The following is a 13,870-nucleotide window of genomic DNA, read 5'->3' on the forward strand; positions in this document are numbered from 1 at the left end:
AGTTGTCTTTATTAACGAGCCTTTTAGCCATAAACGCTTCCAAAATGATCAAAATGACCCAAATGACCAAATTGACCAAAATGACCGAAATGGCCAAATGACCAAAATTTGTTTCAAGGAAAAATAATATGTTTTTTTTTCAAACATTTAGCATATCATTTAAAAAAGTCACAAGAAACTTTAAAAGACGATTTGATGGTGTCATAGAATCAAGTCGAAAAAAAATAAATTCCAACCGTATTTGTAATCCTTTGGAAAATAACTTTTTTTTAATGTAATTTTACTCCTCAAAAATAGGTTGAGAAACCCTGTACTGGATCAAATAAAAGTATATTTGCATAGCGAAACTTCCCAGGCAAGTTTTTAAGAAAAGGCGTATGCTAGAAATTAAGTAGGTTCTCTATAATTTCACCAGTTGGTTCAATTGGATCAATAAGGATTTATATATTTTGTCCCACTTCATCTAGTCAAAGGTGAATTTTGTTTAATCGCTGGAATTATTGCCTAACTTATCTGCTTATCGCGGGTGACAAACTTTTAACGGATACTTTCGATTGTCGTTCCATTGATATGACTTATCTGGTTTTGCTGATAGGCAATAGCTTAACCCCTCGCTAAGCTCAAAAACCTGCCAGCCAGGTTATTTTGGTGCTAGCTTTTCGTGAAACAAGACGAACCATGAAGTATCTATTGCTTTCGATCGCTTCGTTGTGCATTCTTAGCACTGGTGAGTAATTCAAATCAAATGTTTTATCTTGAAACATATTCTAAACTTACTATCTTTCAGCAACGGGCCTCACCTGCTACTCTTGCGCGGCGGAAAATGACTGCAACGAAAACGTGGTTGAGTGCACCGCCCTATCGGCCACCGCCGGATTGGCGCAGATTCTCGCCCACAAACCCTCCCTCCAGGTCATTCCCAGCACCGGCTTCAAGTGCTACAAGCTGGTAGTGGAACCGGCGGCCACCAAGACGGGACTTGCCATCAAGGGTTGCACGTACGACTCGACGGATGTCTGCGCGGGAGTTCCGATCTTGGCCGAGCAAAAGAGTTGCAACACCTGCGGTGAAAATGAGTGCAACGGAACTTCCCGCCAGCTGGGAATGGGCGGGTTGGGGCTGCTGGTGGTGGCGGTGCTGACGCTGTGGGGAGGGTACTATAAGGAGTGAGAGTTGAAGGGTGGGCGTTTTAATGGGACGAAATAAATAAATCTTGGACAAAAGTTGGAAACCTAAGTTGTTTTTATTGTTTGGAAAATATGCTATGCTTAACTTTATCAACATTGTACAAAAAAAATACATACTTGAGTAATTCTCGCTGAAAGTGGACCACTATTTACACAAGGTGGTCAAAAATCAAAAGCAATGTACTTTTCCAATAGCCCCCACCAAGTTATGAAAGAAACCATGTTTGGTTGGTTGAATTTGTCCTCACCTCGGCGCCACGAAGCTAAAACATTTTTTTTAATTGGTAATTTTTTGACTTAGGCGCGTCTACAAAATTGCTAATAACTTTGCAAAATTTCAACGAACCTCTGATGTTTAGGGGTGTTTTGGAAAGGAAATGAGCAGAGCTTTCGAATGCACTTGTCAGAAAAATACCGTTCCATACATTTTTTAGCCATAAAACAACAATGTATTTTTAAAAGTCATTTTTGAAGGCCGGCGCCCCGCTTTATCGAAAAACTGACAAATCCATTCGAAAGCTGAGACGATTTCACATAAAGGACCAATAAATCTAAGGTGTATGTTCCTCCTATCTTTTTTAATCTTATTTTGATTCTGAGAGCGCAGCGCTCCGTTCGTATTTCGGGCGCCCAAAATGTTGCATTAGCTTGCCCCAATTTAAGGTTTTGTCAAACAATATAGGTGCTCACTTTTTAAATGATAGTTTATTATCCAAGGATCAAGATGCACTATCGTTAATTGACCAATATTTAAGGTTTTGGGTTCTGCCAGGCAATTTAATGTCGAAAAGTTGTTTTGTTTACTTTTTTTGTTGTTAAATGCTTATTTACAATTGGGTGGACATTTTTACAGTAAAACTAATGAATGTAGCATGTAGGAAATTTCACTACGAACATTTTTCTAGAGGAGAAAACGTAATTTCGATACTCCAACGCAAAGATATTTGAGTTTTAGTGGGAAAAAAAGTGCCGATTTTACAAATTTCCCAGAATTAACAAGCACGGCCTATTATTTACATGCGGCATATGTTTTGGAAGCCAAAGTATGGTTTCTTACAGTTATTTAGGTAGCTGAGTTCGGATCTGCAATCAAATTTCAGATAAACAGTGAAATTTCGAGCCACACCCAAAAGTTATTTGCGATAATATGCTGTAATTTTAATCGCTAGAGAATTCGGTCATATTACATCTTTTGCTTACCTTTAATTGATATTTTACTCACGGATTTTTTTATGAAGAATGTTTTTTTCAAGTTCTGATTGATTTGAGAATGTCAGAAAACCTCGTTTTGTGATTTGGCTGGTTTCAATGTAAACTTTAAAATAAATGAAAACTTTAGATTTTGAAAGGAATTTTTTTATGATTTTGTGGAACGATTGTATACGTCAGTCATTAATTAATGACGATTTCCATAACTTTGCAAGGAATAGAAAAATCGCTCCCAACTATTTTCACTACATGCAAATAACATTTAGGCGTGGCTCAAATATCACTGTTTACTGTTTATCTGAAATTTGATTGCAAATCCGAATTCAGCTACCTAAATAACTATAAGAAACCATACTTTGGGTTCCAAAACATATGCCGCATGTAAATAATAGTTCGTGCTGGTTAATTCTGGGAAATCTGTACACTTTTTTCTCACTAAAACTCAAATATCTTTGCGTTGGAGTATCGAAATTACGTTTTCTCCTCTAGAAAAATGTTCGTAGTGAAATTTCCTACATGCTACATTCATTAGTTTTACTGTAAAAATGTCCACCCAATTGTAAATAAGCATTTAACAACAAAAAAAGTAAACAAAACAACTTTTCGACATTAAATTGCCTGGCAGAACCCAAAACCTTAAATATTGGTCAATTAACGATAGTGCATCTTGATCCTTGGATAATAAACTATCATTTAAAAAGTGAGCACCTATATTGTTTGACAAAACCTTAAATTGGGGCAAGCTAATGCAACATTTTGGGCGCCCGAAATACGAACGGAGCGCTGCGCTCTCAGAATCAAAATAAGATTAAAAAAGATAGGAGGAACATACACCTTAGATTTATTGGTCCTTTATGTGAAATCGTCTCAGCTTTCGAATGGATTTGTCAGTTTTTCGATAAAGCGGGGCGCCGGCCTTCAAAAATGACTTTTAAAAATACATTGTTGTTTTATGGCTAAAAAATGTATGGAACGGTATTTTTCTGACAAGTGCATTCGAAAGCTCTGCTCATTTCCTTTCCAAAACACCCCTAAACATCAAGGGTTCGTTGAAATTTTGCAAAGTTATTAGCAATTTTGTAGACGCGCCTAAGTCAAAAAATTACCAATTAAAAAAAATGTTTTAGCTTCGTGGCGCCGAGGTGAGGACAAATTCAACCAACCAAACATGGTTTCTTTCATAACTTGGTGGGGGCTATTGGAAAAGTACATTGCTTTTGATTTTTGACCACCTTGTGTAAATAGTGGTCCACTTTCAGCGAGAATTACTCACTTGTAAATATTACACCTGGAAATCTGCACAGAAAAACGTGTGAATTTACAACTCCTAATGTGTAATTACACTATTATGGTAAATTACATTGAAGAAGAGGTAATATTTTTTTTTTTTTTACTGCTGAGCCAATTTGAATTTTTTTTTTTCTCATTTTCCTTACAGACTGACTCATGATATTTTTCGATTTGTATGTCACGTGACCGCATCAGGTAAGTAACTTTTTTTTATTATAATTAACCTTATTGGTTTGAACTAAATGAAAAATGTTTGTTCTATATCATGTAGGACCATACCCTTTTTCAGCCTATTTCTATTATCGACCTATCAGCACTTTGATCATGAATTAGGGGAAGATGGGGCAAGACGACCATATGGGGCAAGAGGAACAATCACTAGTAAGGCCGTAATTTTTACAATTTTGATTATTTCCTGTATGAGGAATTGTTGCTAGCAATGCAATTAGCTGATTCTACTACCACATAACCGCCAAAACGACGTAAACGCCACGGGGCATAAAATTAAATAAAGTTTTTTTCAAAACCTTTGTTTCCTTATAATATTTGGAAAGTACACAATAAGGCTTAGGGTTCATTTTAAGGCTCATTTTATCAAAATGCTATTTTTCCTAGATCAGTAGTGTCCCTACCAATGACTTGCACGTATTATAAAGTATGATTTATGTTTTGGTTATTTTTGTAGAGAGCTTTTAATAAATCTTGTTAAGGTGGGGCAAGTGTACCATATGGATTTTTAGTATGGAAAAAAATACCAATTGCTGCAGCAACATATTTTATTGTGAAAAAAATACAAAAAAGTTCTTAGAAACTGATAAACAATTGTTTAAAAAATTGTCCATACGCGATATAATAATATCATGAAAATTTACTATTTATCATCTAAGTGGCAGCGCGTGGCCGAATGGTTACGCTGTCCGCTTTGTAAGCGGATGATTCTGGGTTCGATTCCCGTCTGCTGCAACCTTCCATCGGATGAGGAAGTAAAATGTCGGTCCCGGCCTTGGTTGTTAGGCCGTTAAGTCATTCCAGGTGTAGGAGTTGTCTCCATGCCATAAGTACAAACAACACACCAAACCAAGCCTACTCCGGTGGAATCGCTGGCGGCGGTTGGACTCACAATCCAAAGGTCGTCAGTTCAAACACTGGGGTAGAAGGTTCCTTGGAGTAAAAAAGGTTTGGGTGCTCTCCCCATTCAAGCCTTCGGACTCCTAGGTTCGAGCAGAAACTTGCAATAGAGACCACAAAAGACCCGGGGGTCGTTAATGTGGATGGTTTGATTTTTTTTTTAATTTTTTTTTTATTGACATCTAAGTAATATTTTTTTCGTAAAGACGGTAAAATTTTTAGTAAAATATTATTTTTTAATCTAAAAATGAAAGAAACGTTTCAAATACATTCTAAGCTGATGTATCTAAGTGATAATAGTTCAATTGTTAGTAAATTAGCATGTTTTTTCATGCATTGTTCCTCTTGCCCCAACTGGTTTTCGTCTTGCCCCATTAGTTAAGTAGAACGTACGAAAAATCAATAATTTTAAAATCAATTTTTTACATTAAAAAACAGATTTTTTTAAAAACTTGTTCTATCAAAGTCTCAGTCAAGACCTGGAATAAGATGATTCTAAAAAATCCGACAGATTTTTTAACGTTTTTAATGGGTTATAACGAGCATTTCCTTAGCTTGTTACACTTGCCCCACTTTCCCCTACAGCTTTCTTAAAGTGTTTTCGATTGTTCCAAAGTAATAAATAACTCACATAAAAGTGAGCAAGCAACTCTCCATGGTTGAACATCTGAAAATGTTAATTTAATAGCGGAAAACGGCAAAAGTGATTAGAATTTGTCGAACGGCTTAGAGTGATTAAAATGGGCATATTTCCCCTAGTTTTTAGACTTTTTTTTGTTCGCATAAATGTCCCGTATGAATTAATAATGTTTGAGTTATTGATGCAGTTTGGTTCAAAATCGTGGGACAAACCTGCTGTTTGCTGTTTTTGCATATGGGACATTTATGTGAACATGGGCAGTGAAGTCCTTTAGCAGTCCAGAAAACTATTGCTAACTCTTTTTCGTGTTGAATAAAAATTCGTGTTTGCTTAATTTTGCTTGAAGCCAACAAGTTTTGTTTGCCTAATTTTTATACTTTCGTTAAATTCGAACCAGATCTTCGCGAACCGTGATAAATTTAAGAAGATGCTGGAATTTTAAATGATCTTCTTTGTTGAAAAACAAAATAACCTAGCCGTAAGGCGTCCTCAAGAAGTATGTTTTGAACCAAACAAGCCCGACTGCACCAAAGCAAAGCCAAAGCAAAACACGAAGCAAAATTAATTTCACTTGTTACATAATAAATGGCAAAAAAGCTCCAACAACAGTCTACGAAAGCCGCCACAACAACCACCACAGTTCAGATCAACGACTTCGGTTGGCCTTTACCCGACTGCCCGCGACCGATCACTTACAGTCCAGTCGTAGATTTGAGAAGTAGTGCTTCGATCATAATTTCAAGCGTGAAGATGAAAGTGTTGACCGTTTCTATGATTGTGACCTCGATTTGCTTTCAGAGTGAGTTACGATTGCTGAAATTCATTCCTTCAAATCTATTCTCAAAGAAATCGTTCCAACTTTTAGCGATCGCTGCCCTGTGGTGCATGCAAGGTGCTACCGTAGACAAAAATGGCGACAAATCCACGGGAAACGAGGTGGAAAAGATGCCCGAAGTGGCCGAATGCGGCGCGGGAGTGGCGTTGGCCTCGACGGCACTGCTGTTCGCGGTGAAGCCCAACACGATCAGCTTCCCATCGGGAGATTACAAGTGCTACCACCTGAAGTATGAGGACAAGAACTCGGATGCGTCGACCATCATCAAGGGTTGCATCTACAGCTCGCTGAACGTTTGCGATGGAAAGTTTACCTCGAAGAAAACGAACGAGGTGTTCTGTAGCCAGTGTAGCGAGGACGGGTGCAACTCCGGGGGACGGTTTGGGTCGAGCTTGACGCTGCTCAGTTTGGCCGTGGGGCTGGCGTACCTGTTGAGGTAGTGTGGTTGGCTTGTTATTTTGAATGACAATGCTTATAAATAAGGGAGCAAGAAGACAGGACATATCGATACTCCACAATTTGAACTGTATCAGAATAAACGAAAACTCTGTTGAGTTAGAATCCGGCGTAGATCTAAACAAAGGTGATGGTCACTCTGTGTGCAATTCCGGAAAAGCCCTTGTATCCGTTTCCAGCTCCTACATTCCATTCTGCCTCCATCCTCAATCGTGTTCAATCCGCATTCTATGAAGAAGAATGTAGCAGGTTTGGCTGAATAGTTAAGCTGTTTGCTTCGTAAGCGGAAGACCTTGGATTCGATTCCCATCTGCTCCAACCTTCTATCGGATGAGGAAGTAAAATGTCGGTCCCTGCCTTGGTTGTTAGGCCGTTAAGTCATTCCAGGTGTAGGAGTTCTCTCCATGCCATAAGTACAAACAACACATCAAACCAAGCCTACTCCGGTGGAATCGCTGGCGGCGGTTGGACTCGCAATCCGAAGGTCGTCAGTTCGAACCCTGGAGTAAAAGGTTCCTTGGTGTAAAAATATGTTTGGGTGCTCTCCCCATTCAAGCCTTTGGACTCCTAGATTCAAGCAGTAACTTGCAATAGAGACCACAAAAGACCTGGGGGTCGTTAATGTGGATGGTTTGACTTTTTGAAGAAGGATGAATGTGGCATCTTAATCTTCTACTCAAACTGTTTATATATTTTACTGTATTCTGATGAAATTCAAATAATATACATTTAGAAACATGCAATGTTTTGAAATAAATACCAATCACAAAATATTTTTTACAATTTTCACTTTTACAGACATTTGCAAAAAAGATGATCCTGAGTCGATAGAGTACAACGGGGCCAAGGAACGCACCATTTTGATACTTGATTTTGGCGTAAAAAGCTCATATTTGGGGTTTCAAATTGTTTTAGGGTCAAAACAAAAGCAAAGTAAAATAAAGTTTGTGTAAGTTAAAGGCACTTTTTGGGCCTCTTGATGTAATATTTAAAGTTTACAAAATAGGGCTTGCAAAACATTAGTTTCACGAAATCTTTGAAACCATTTAAATAGTGCTTAGTCTATCCAATTAACTTGCTAACCATTTGCCAAAAAAAATGTTGGTAATGGCCTATCTACAATCACTTAGCTTAGAAAATTTCACTTAGCTTAGGAATTTGAATCAATGGAAATGAATCTGAGTTTCTACAATGGAAAAGTAATCAAATTAGAAACTGACGTTTGGTTTGTAAATTTCAAAATCTACGGTTAGTTGACGTTTCCATATCAAAGGTAAACAAACAACTGCATAGCAACGTATATCAGCCCAGCAATTTTTCTAAGTTGATTGTGGATGACGAACGTAAGTTGCAGACTTTCCTAAGTAACTACTTTACTTAGATGTTCTAAGCTAAGTGATTGTAGATAGGCTATAAAGGTATACTCTAAAATTTTCCATACATTTTGTATAAGAAAAATTCAAGCACATTTGATAATTTTTATTTTTGATAGAATTGATTCAAAATCACTGAAAAATATCATTTTTGCCAAAATAGAACCAAAAAATATTACTCATGCAAAAATAGTAAGGTGTTTTTACCCGAAAAAAGAGACTTTAGTTATATTTGTACTACTTCGTTCAAATAAATCAATTTACAAAAAAAAATATCTTTAATTTCAGTAAAAAATAATCTCCAATTTAGTTTTCATGATGAGGAAATAACTTGTACACATACATGCACCCCGCTCTACTCTATGCATGCGGGACTGTGGGTCTAGGAACTCTCATTGAGAATCTCATTTTTCGAGTGATTTTATAGGCAGACGAATACCCTTAAACCACCGGAGTGACTGATTTATTGCAAATGCCTCCTGTTTGTGATTGATTACGCCCGAATACATGCAAAAAGCCAATAAATAATCGAAAGATTTGGTGAGATGTGTTTTTTGCAATAGTTGTTAATAATTGTTTTTTTTTATTATTAGCTTATTATAAAAAAAACTAAATTTTAACTGAGACTGGGCAAAATATCATAGTGAGCAAATAACCAAAATGTTTGAGAGTTCTAGCAATATAAAATAATAATAAAATATTTCTTTAGGAACAAAATGTTTGGTTTAACTGTCGGTATCCTTGGTGAGTACATCAATAATTTACAAAATCAACTTTTTTAAATTTATCACCTTTCATAGAAGATTTGGATTTCGACAAAATTCCCATAGTTCTGGTTACACCGACCAACAAAATTTCTGCGCAGGCTCAACTCGAGGGGAAGCATGAAGTTTGGGGCCGAATGGTTTTTCTCCAAAGATTGAACGGAGAATTAGGGCGGTTCGTCGCTGTTGCATACAAGCAATAAATTGCATGCAATATGTTTGAGTAGCGAACAGTACTAATTCTCCATACAAACTTTGGAGAAAACTCATTCGGCCGTGCCTAAATATTTTTGAACAATTCAAAGTGCACGTGTTTCTGGGGACCCCAAACTTCATGCTTCCCCTCGCCTGCGCAGTCATTTTTGTCATCTTTTCTTGGTCAGTAGTATTATATTTAGCAAAATACAAAATAATAACAAATTGGGTTATGGACAATTAGAAAATTTTCGAAAAAATAGTATTATTTTTAATTTAAAAAAACCAATATAAAGACCACATTTCATGTGGCCAAAACAATGTTTTTGACAAAATTGGTCAAAATTTTCCATAGTAAAAAAATAATGACAAATTCGGTAATGCACACTTTTGGAAAATATCGGAACAAATGTTGTTTTCCTTTTTACACCGTTAACTTTTGAACTGTAATCCGAAATCCTCAACAAAACCTTTGGATAATTGATCTGCGGATAATCTAAAGTTTTGATATTCAAGTCTGGATTGTATTGGAATCCTTGGAAAAAATAATGTAATAAAACATTTTATGAAAATAAAATCCACATTTAGTTTACCCTATGATCAATTCGTCAAGAATTTTTAATGATTTTATATACTTTCCTAGGTGAGATGAGGACTTCAAAAGTAACATTTTAGCGAAGATAAACACTTAAATTAGCGTTATCTCAAAGTATTTCATGTTTTCAATCTATTCAATTATTTCGCTTCTTAGTAAAAGCTACAAACAAAATTCAAATTGAACTACCATAAATCCCTGTCTGAACTTTTATTAAAATTGGTATAGATTCACTTCTCAAAACATAGCATTCTATTATAGAATACTTTCTGCTTTTCAAATAAAATACTAAGAGTTAATCATATCTTTATTACTCTCCCGTGATACCGGTCACTTCTCATCACTCCACCTGAGATGCAGCAGGTGCAATCTACCGGCATGTTTGTAAACATTTGTGTCTATAACGCGCGCGCGATAATTGCAACTGCCGTAGGTAAGTACATACAACAGCAAAAATGGCTACATAAAGCAGCGTGGTGTGCGTGCCAGTTGCGCTTGCGCAAAAGTTAGGGTGGCCCTTACGACCCAACGATTTTAAAATTTTACTTAAATGATTGATAAATATATTTCTTTGACTTTGTGATGAATCAGAGTCAGTAAAAAAAACACTTTTATTATCTCCTCCAAAACCGAGCAAGGTGCGACTTGCGTAAACTCCAGTTAATCACCGGACACCATTAAACAATTCCCGGTTATCATTCTAAAACGCAAATCCGCCCAATTTAACCATGATAGCGCATCTTTTACCGAGAAACTCCATGACTCATCGGCGACGGCGTCCCCTGTCACGATATTGGTGTATTTCTCTTTACTTGTCCAAACTATTCCGCGGGCCGGTCGCCGGTCCCGCTCCACCCTCACATTGATAGACAAGCAAAAAATCTTTCTCGACCTAGCGGCGCCTTTGGTTCGGGTGGTTACAGTGGGGTTTGAGTCGTCTTGATATTGTAGACGGTATTGTTTGAATTTGAAGATTTTGTTTGAAAGGTTGAAATTTTGGGTTAAATGTCCGAATCGGTAAAATCGCAGTAAGGCGAGTTCACTGTCTAGTGCAAAATCTGCGCAACACTTGCCGCTGGGGATCATCCCGTGCCGTGCCAAGACGTTCGAGCAAGTCTCGCTCATTACATCATGTCGTAAAAATACACAACCCTCCCTGGCCCGTATGATGAAGCCACATAAAACGTGCTAGTATGTGGTGTGCGCGAGCTGGAAGCACGACTACAGACAGACTGCAGACTGGGTTATTCGCTTGGGTTGGCCTCTACGACGGCGTTGACGAGGGGTCACTTGTGATCCGACCGTTGGCTGGAAAAGGTGTATTTCGCAGTTTGAGAGATTTTTTTGGAGAAGAAGGAAATAAACGATTCAAGATGAAAGTATTCATTGTTGGAGTTATTCTGGCCACAATTGGCTTCCAATGTGAGTTTTTTCAATAAATTGTAAATTTGAATAAATAATAAAAGTATTTTTTTTTGTACCAGCTATTACCGCCCTAAAGTGTATGCAGGGTGTCGAGGTGGAGAAGAATGGCGCCAAGGCGGAGCAAAAGGACAAGGAGAAGATGCCGGAGATCACCGAGTGCGGAATAACGACCGCGGTGGCCTCGACCGCACTGCTGTTTGCGGTCAAACCCAGCACCATCAGCATCCCGTCCGGTGATTACAAGTGCTACCACCTCAAGTACGAGGAAAACAACTCGGAAACGTCGACCATCATCAAGGGCTGCATCTACAGCTCGCTCAACGTTTGCGACGGCAAGTTCAGCTCGAGCAACACCAAGGAGTCGTTCTGCAGCCAGTGCACCGAGGACGGATGCAACTCCGGTGAACGCTTCGGGTTGAGCTTCAAGCTGCTCGGACTCACCGTGGTCGCCATGCTGGCCTACCTTCTTAATTAAGGATGCTGCCTGGAGACGATTCTCATCTCTATACGCTTCAGTGTGTGCGTGCAAGTTTATTTCTATTTACCAGTGTCATCACCCTAAAAACCTCCAACATCCGGGTCGATAGGACCCGGAACCACCAGTTTCGATTAGATCAGCTTCATCAGTGTGTGTTGGCCTTCTCAGAGGAACTAAAAGTTCAAACGACTAGTATGTAAGGAAAACAGTGCTTTAACGTGTGGCGTCAACCTCCACCACCCTTCTCATCTCACATCGCAAGCAGATCCCAACTCGGGAGGAGCTCGTTTTTATGGAAAATCGATACATCGCATCTCCCCATCGAAACCATAAAAAGGCTAGCCGCGTCCTGCTCTCCTCGAACCCCCCCCAAAAAAGAACCCACAGACAATGACGCCATCGCAGGATATACCAAAAACCGACTTTGTACGCAAAAGCGGACAACGCACAATAAAATGTTGAACATTTTTTCCTCCCCAGTGTGGTTAGTACATAGATATTACAACTAGCAAAGCAATCGATTTAACCAATCAGAAAAGAAAAAGAGAAGAAAAATAAAAACTAACTTCCAAATTTCCTGCTTGCAATCAACCTCCATCGGTGAACAACAACAATAAAATGGATCTTTTAGACGAAGACCTGGTCACGACCGTCTCATTATTATTCCGTGCTGGAACGCGACAGAGCTCCCTCTTTCAATTTCTTCTATGTGTCGTTATGATGTCATGGTGCTGCCTTTCCCCTCCTACAGGGATGGGAATGGGGGGGGGGGAGTCCTTCCTTTATTAATCGGTTGTCGTCGTTTGCATAATTTATTATGTTTTCGAAAAATGGACAGCCTATTTATTTTTTTGGGTGTACAGTGTGCCCATTATGGCGGGTGACGAACAAAAAAAGGGCTGGCTTTTGACAACAAGTCGTTGTGGCGAACAATCGAACTCTGATGTATGGAACGAGAAAGTTCGTTGGACTCCCGAAAGTCAAACACTAAACAAATAATATATTAATTTTATGACAAAAACAAATCATTGTTGATCTGTTTTTTTATATTTGAATTATTTGCTTATCTTATTTTCTTTGTTACCTCATGTAAAAGGCCTGGGTGTAAAATAAATGTTTCATTATTTTATGAAATTTCATGTAATATTACACCCTGAAATATGTAGCCCATCAGTATGGGAAACCTACTTGACCGAAATGTCAAGCTTTCTCCAAAATTTCTAGATTTAATTCCATTTCACATGAACTGCACTGCCTACTCTTATAATTTTTATTATGATAATATTTTATTGAAACATACAAATTATAATAAATTTTAACGAAATTCATGAAAATTATTCTATAACATCCATTAAAAAACTTAGTAGGCAGTGCCGATCATGTAAAAGGGAATTGAATCAAGAAATTTTGGAGAAAGTCACTATTTATTTTAGGAAATTGGGCATATCTCTGCTAATATTGAACCAAAACTGATACTTTTTTATGGAATTTGTTCAGAAAACTGTTCTCTACAATGTGATTGATTCTAAAATATTTTTAAATGTTATGGTGTAATGTGGAGGAGGATTAAAAAAATATTTTTCGAAACCTATTGGGTAATAAACAGCTTATTAATTAAATGATCTATGTTTTGCATTGTTTATTGCTCAAATTCGTATCCGGGCAATGTGTTGCTAAATTTTCATGATTAATTGTACAAAAAAAAAAGATTTATTTTCGGTCGTATCGGGGTTTCCAGCTTGGATTTTGGGGAAATTTCAAAGAAAGCTAGAAATCTGGTAAATTTGGCTCGATTGGTTATAGTTGGTTAGAGTTCTCAAAACATATTCATAAGAAATTTGAGTGATATCAACATGAATGCACCGATTTTCTGTGACTTTTTTGAACAAATATCCTATAAAATCGAAAAATAATCTTTTAAAAAAATGTTGGGAAAGAGCCCTTCTTTCACGGTGCCAAATATCAGACATACCGATTTTTTTTATCATTAAGGTCTCGAAAAAATACACCGTGCTTCAGTCTGATGGCCGAGCGGGCAAAGGCACCAGTCCTTGCTGTGGGTGCTGCGTTTGAATCTCATCGATTGCAAAATTTTATGTTTCTTTTGTTTCGCTTCGTTTTTAATAGGGAGCGTTCTTTATTACGTAACTGAAAAAAAAGATTTTTGGACCCCGCACCCCCTCCCCGAACGTAGCAAGATTTCCTTACAATTTTATTTTAAAAAAATGTATGGAGCGTTACACGGCCTTGCCGAAAAAGTAAAAAAATAGGCTTTTTGTGGTTTTTGGAAATTTA

The 13,870-nt window shown here is 37.7% G+C and overlaps 3 protein-coding genes across 3 annotated transcripts; all 3 read left to right on the forward strand.

Moving 5' to 3' along the window:
- Window positions 1-569: 569 nt before the first annotated feature.
- LOC120416180 (uncharacterized) lies at window positions 570-1,231 on the forward strand. The gene is made up of 2 exons (XM_039577865.2): window positions 570-727; window positions 788-1,231. The coding sequence occupies exons 1-2, from the start codon at window positions 679-681 to the stop codon at window positions 1,168-1,170; spliced, it is 432 nt and encodes a 143-aa protein (XP_039433799.1). The 5' UTR covers window positions 570-678; the 3' UTR covers window positions 1,171-1,231.
- A 4,793-nt stretch (window positions 1,232-6,024) lies between these two features.
- On the forward strand, window positions 6,025-6,859 carry LOC120416186 (uncharacterized). The gene is made up of 2 exons (XM_039577870.2): window positions 6,025-6,253; window positions 6,320-6,859. The coding sequence occupies exons 1-2, from the start codon at window positions 6,040-6,042 to the stop codon at window positions 6,727-6,729; spliced, it is 624 nt and encodes a 207-aa protein (XP_039433804.1). The 5' UTR covers window positions 6,025-6,039; the 3' UTR covers window positions 6,730-6,859.
- A 4,073-nt stretch (window positions 6,860-10,932) lies between these two features.
- On the forward strand, window positions 10,933-12,213 carry LOC120416181 (uncharacterized). Its single transcript, XM_039577866.2, has 2 exons — window positions 10,933-11,094; window positions 11,157-12,213. Exons 1-2 carry the CDS (start codon window positions 11,046-11,048, stop codon window positions 11,570-11,572), a joined length of 465 nt encoding a protein of 154 aa, XP_039433800.1. The 5' UTR covers window positions 10,933-11,045; the 3' UTR covers window positions 11,573-12,213.
- The last annotated feature ends 1,657 nt before the right edge of the window (window positions 12,214-13,870 follow it).

The sequence above is a fragment of the Culex pipiens genome, chromosome 3, assembly GCF_016801865.2.
Source record: "Culex pipiens pallens isolate TS chromosome 3, TS_CPP_V2, whole genome shotgun sequence".
Taxonomy (NCBI): domain Eukaryota; kingdom Metazoa; phylum Arthropoda; class Insecta; order Diptera; family Culicidae; genus Culex; species Culex pipiens.

Excerpts from the sequence above, each read along its gene's own strand:
- LOC120416180 (XM_039577865.2), top strand. The coding sequence starts at position 679 with ATGAAGTATCTATTGCTTTCGATCGCTTCGTTGTGCATTCTTAGCACT. Across the intron at positions 728-787 it reads GTTGTGCATTCTTAGCACTG|CAACGGGCCTCACCTGCTAC; the intron begins GTGAGTAATTCA and ends ACTATCTTTCAG.
- LOC120416186 (XM_039577870.2), top strand. The coding sequence starts at position 6,040 with ATGGCAAAAAAGCTCCAACAACAGTCTACGAAAGCCGCCACAACAACC. Across the intron at positions 6,254-6,319 it reads GACCTCGATTTGCTTTCAGA|CGATCGCTGCCCTGTGGTGC; the intron begins GTGAGTTACGAT and ends TCCAACTTTTAG.
- LOC120416181 (XM_039577866.2), top strand. The coding sequence starts at position 11,046 with ATGAAAGTATTCATTGTTGGAGTTATTCTGGCCACAATTGGCTTCCAA. Across the intron at positions 11,095-11,156 it reads GGCCACAATTGGCTTCCAAT|CTATTACCGCCCTAAAGTGT; the intron begins GTGAGTTTTTTC and ends TTTTTGTACCAG.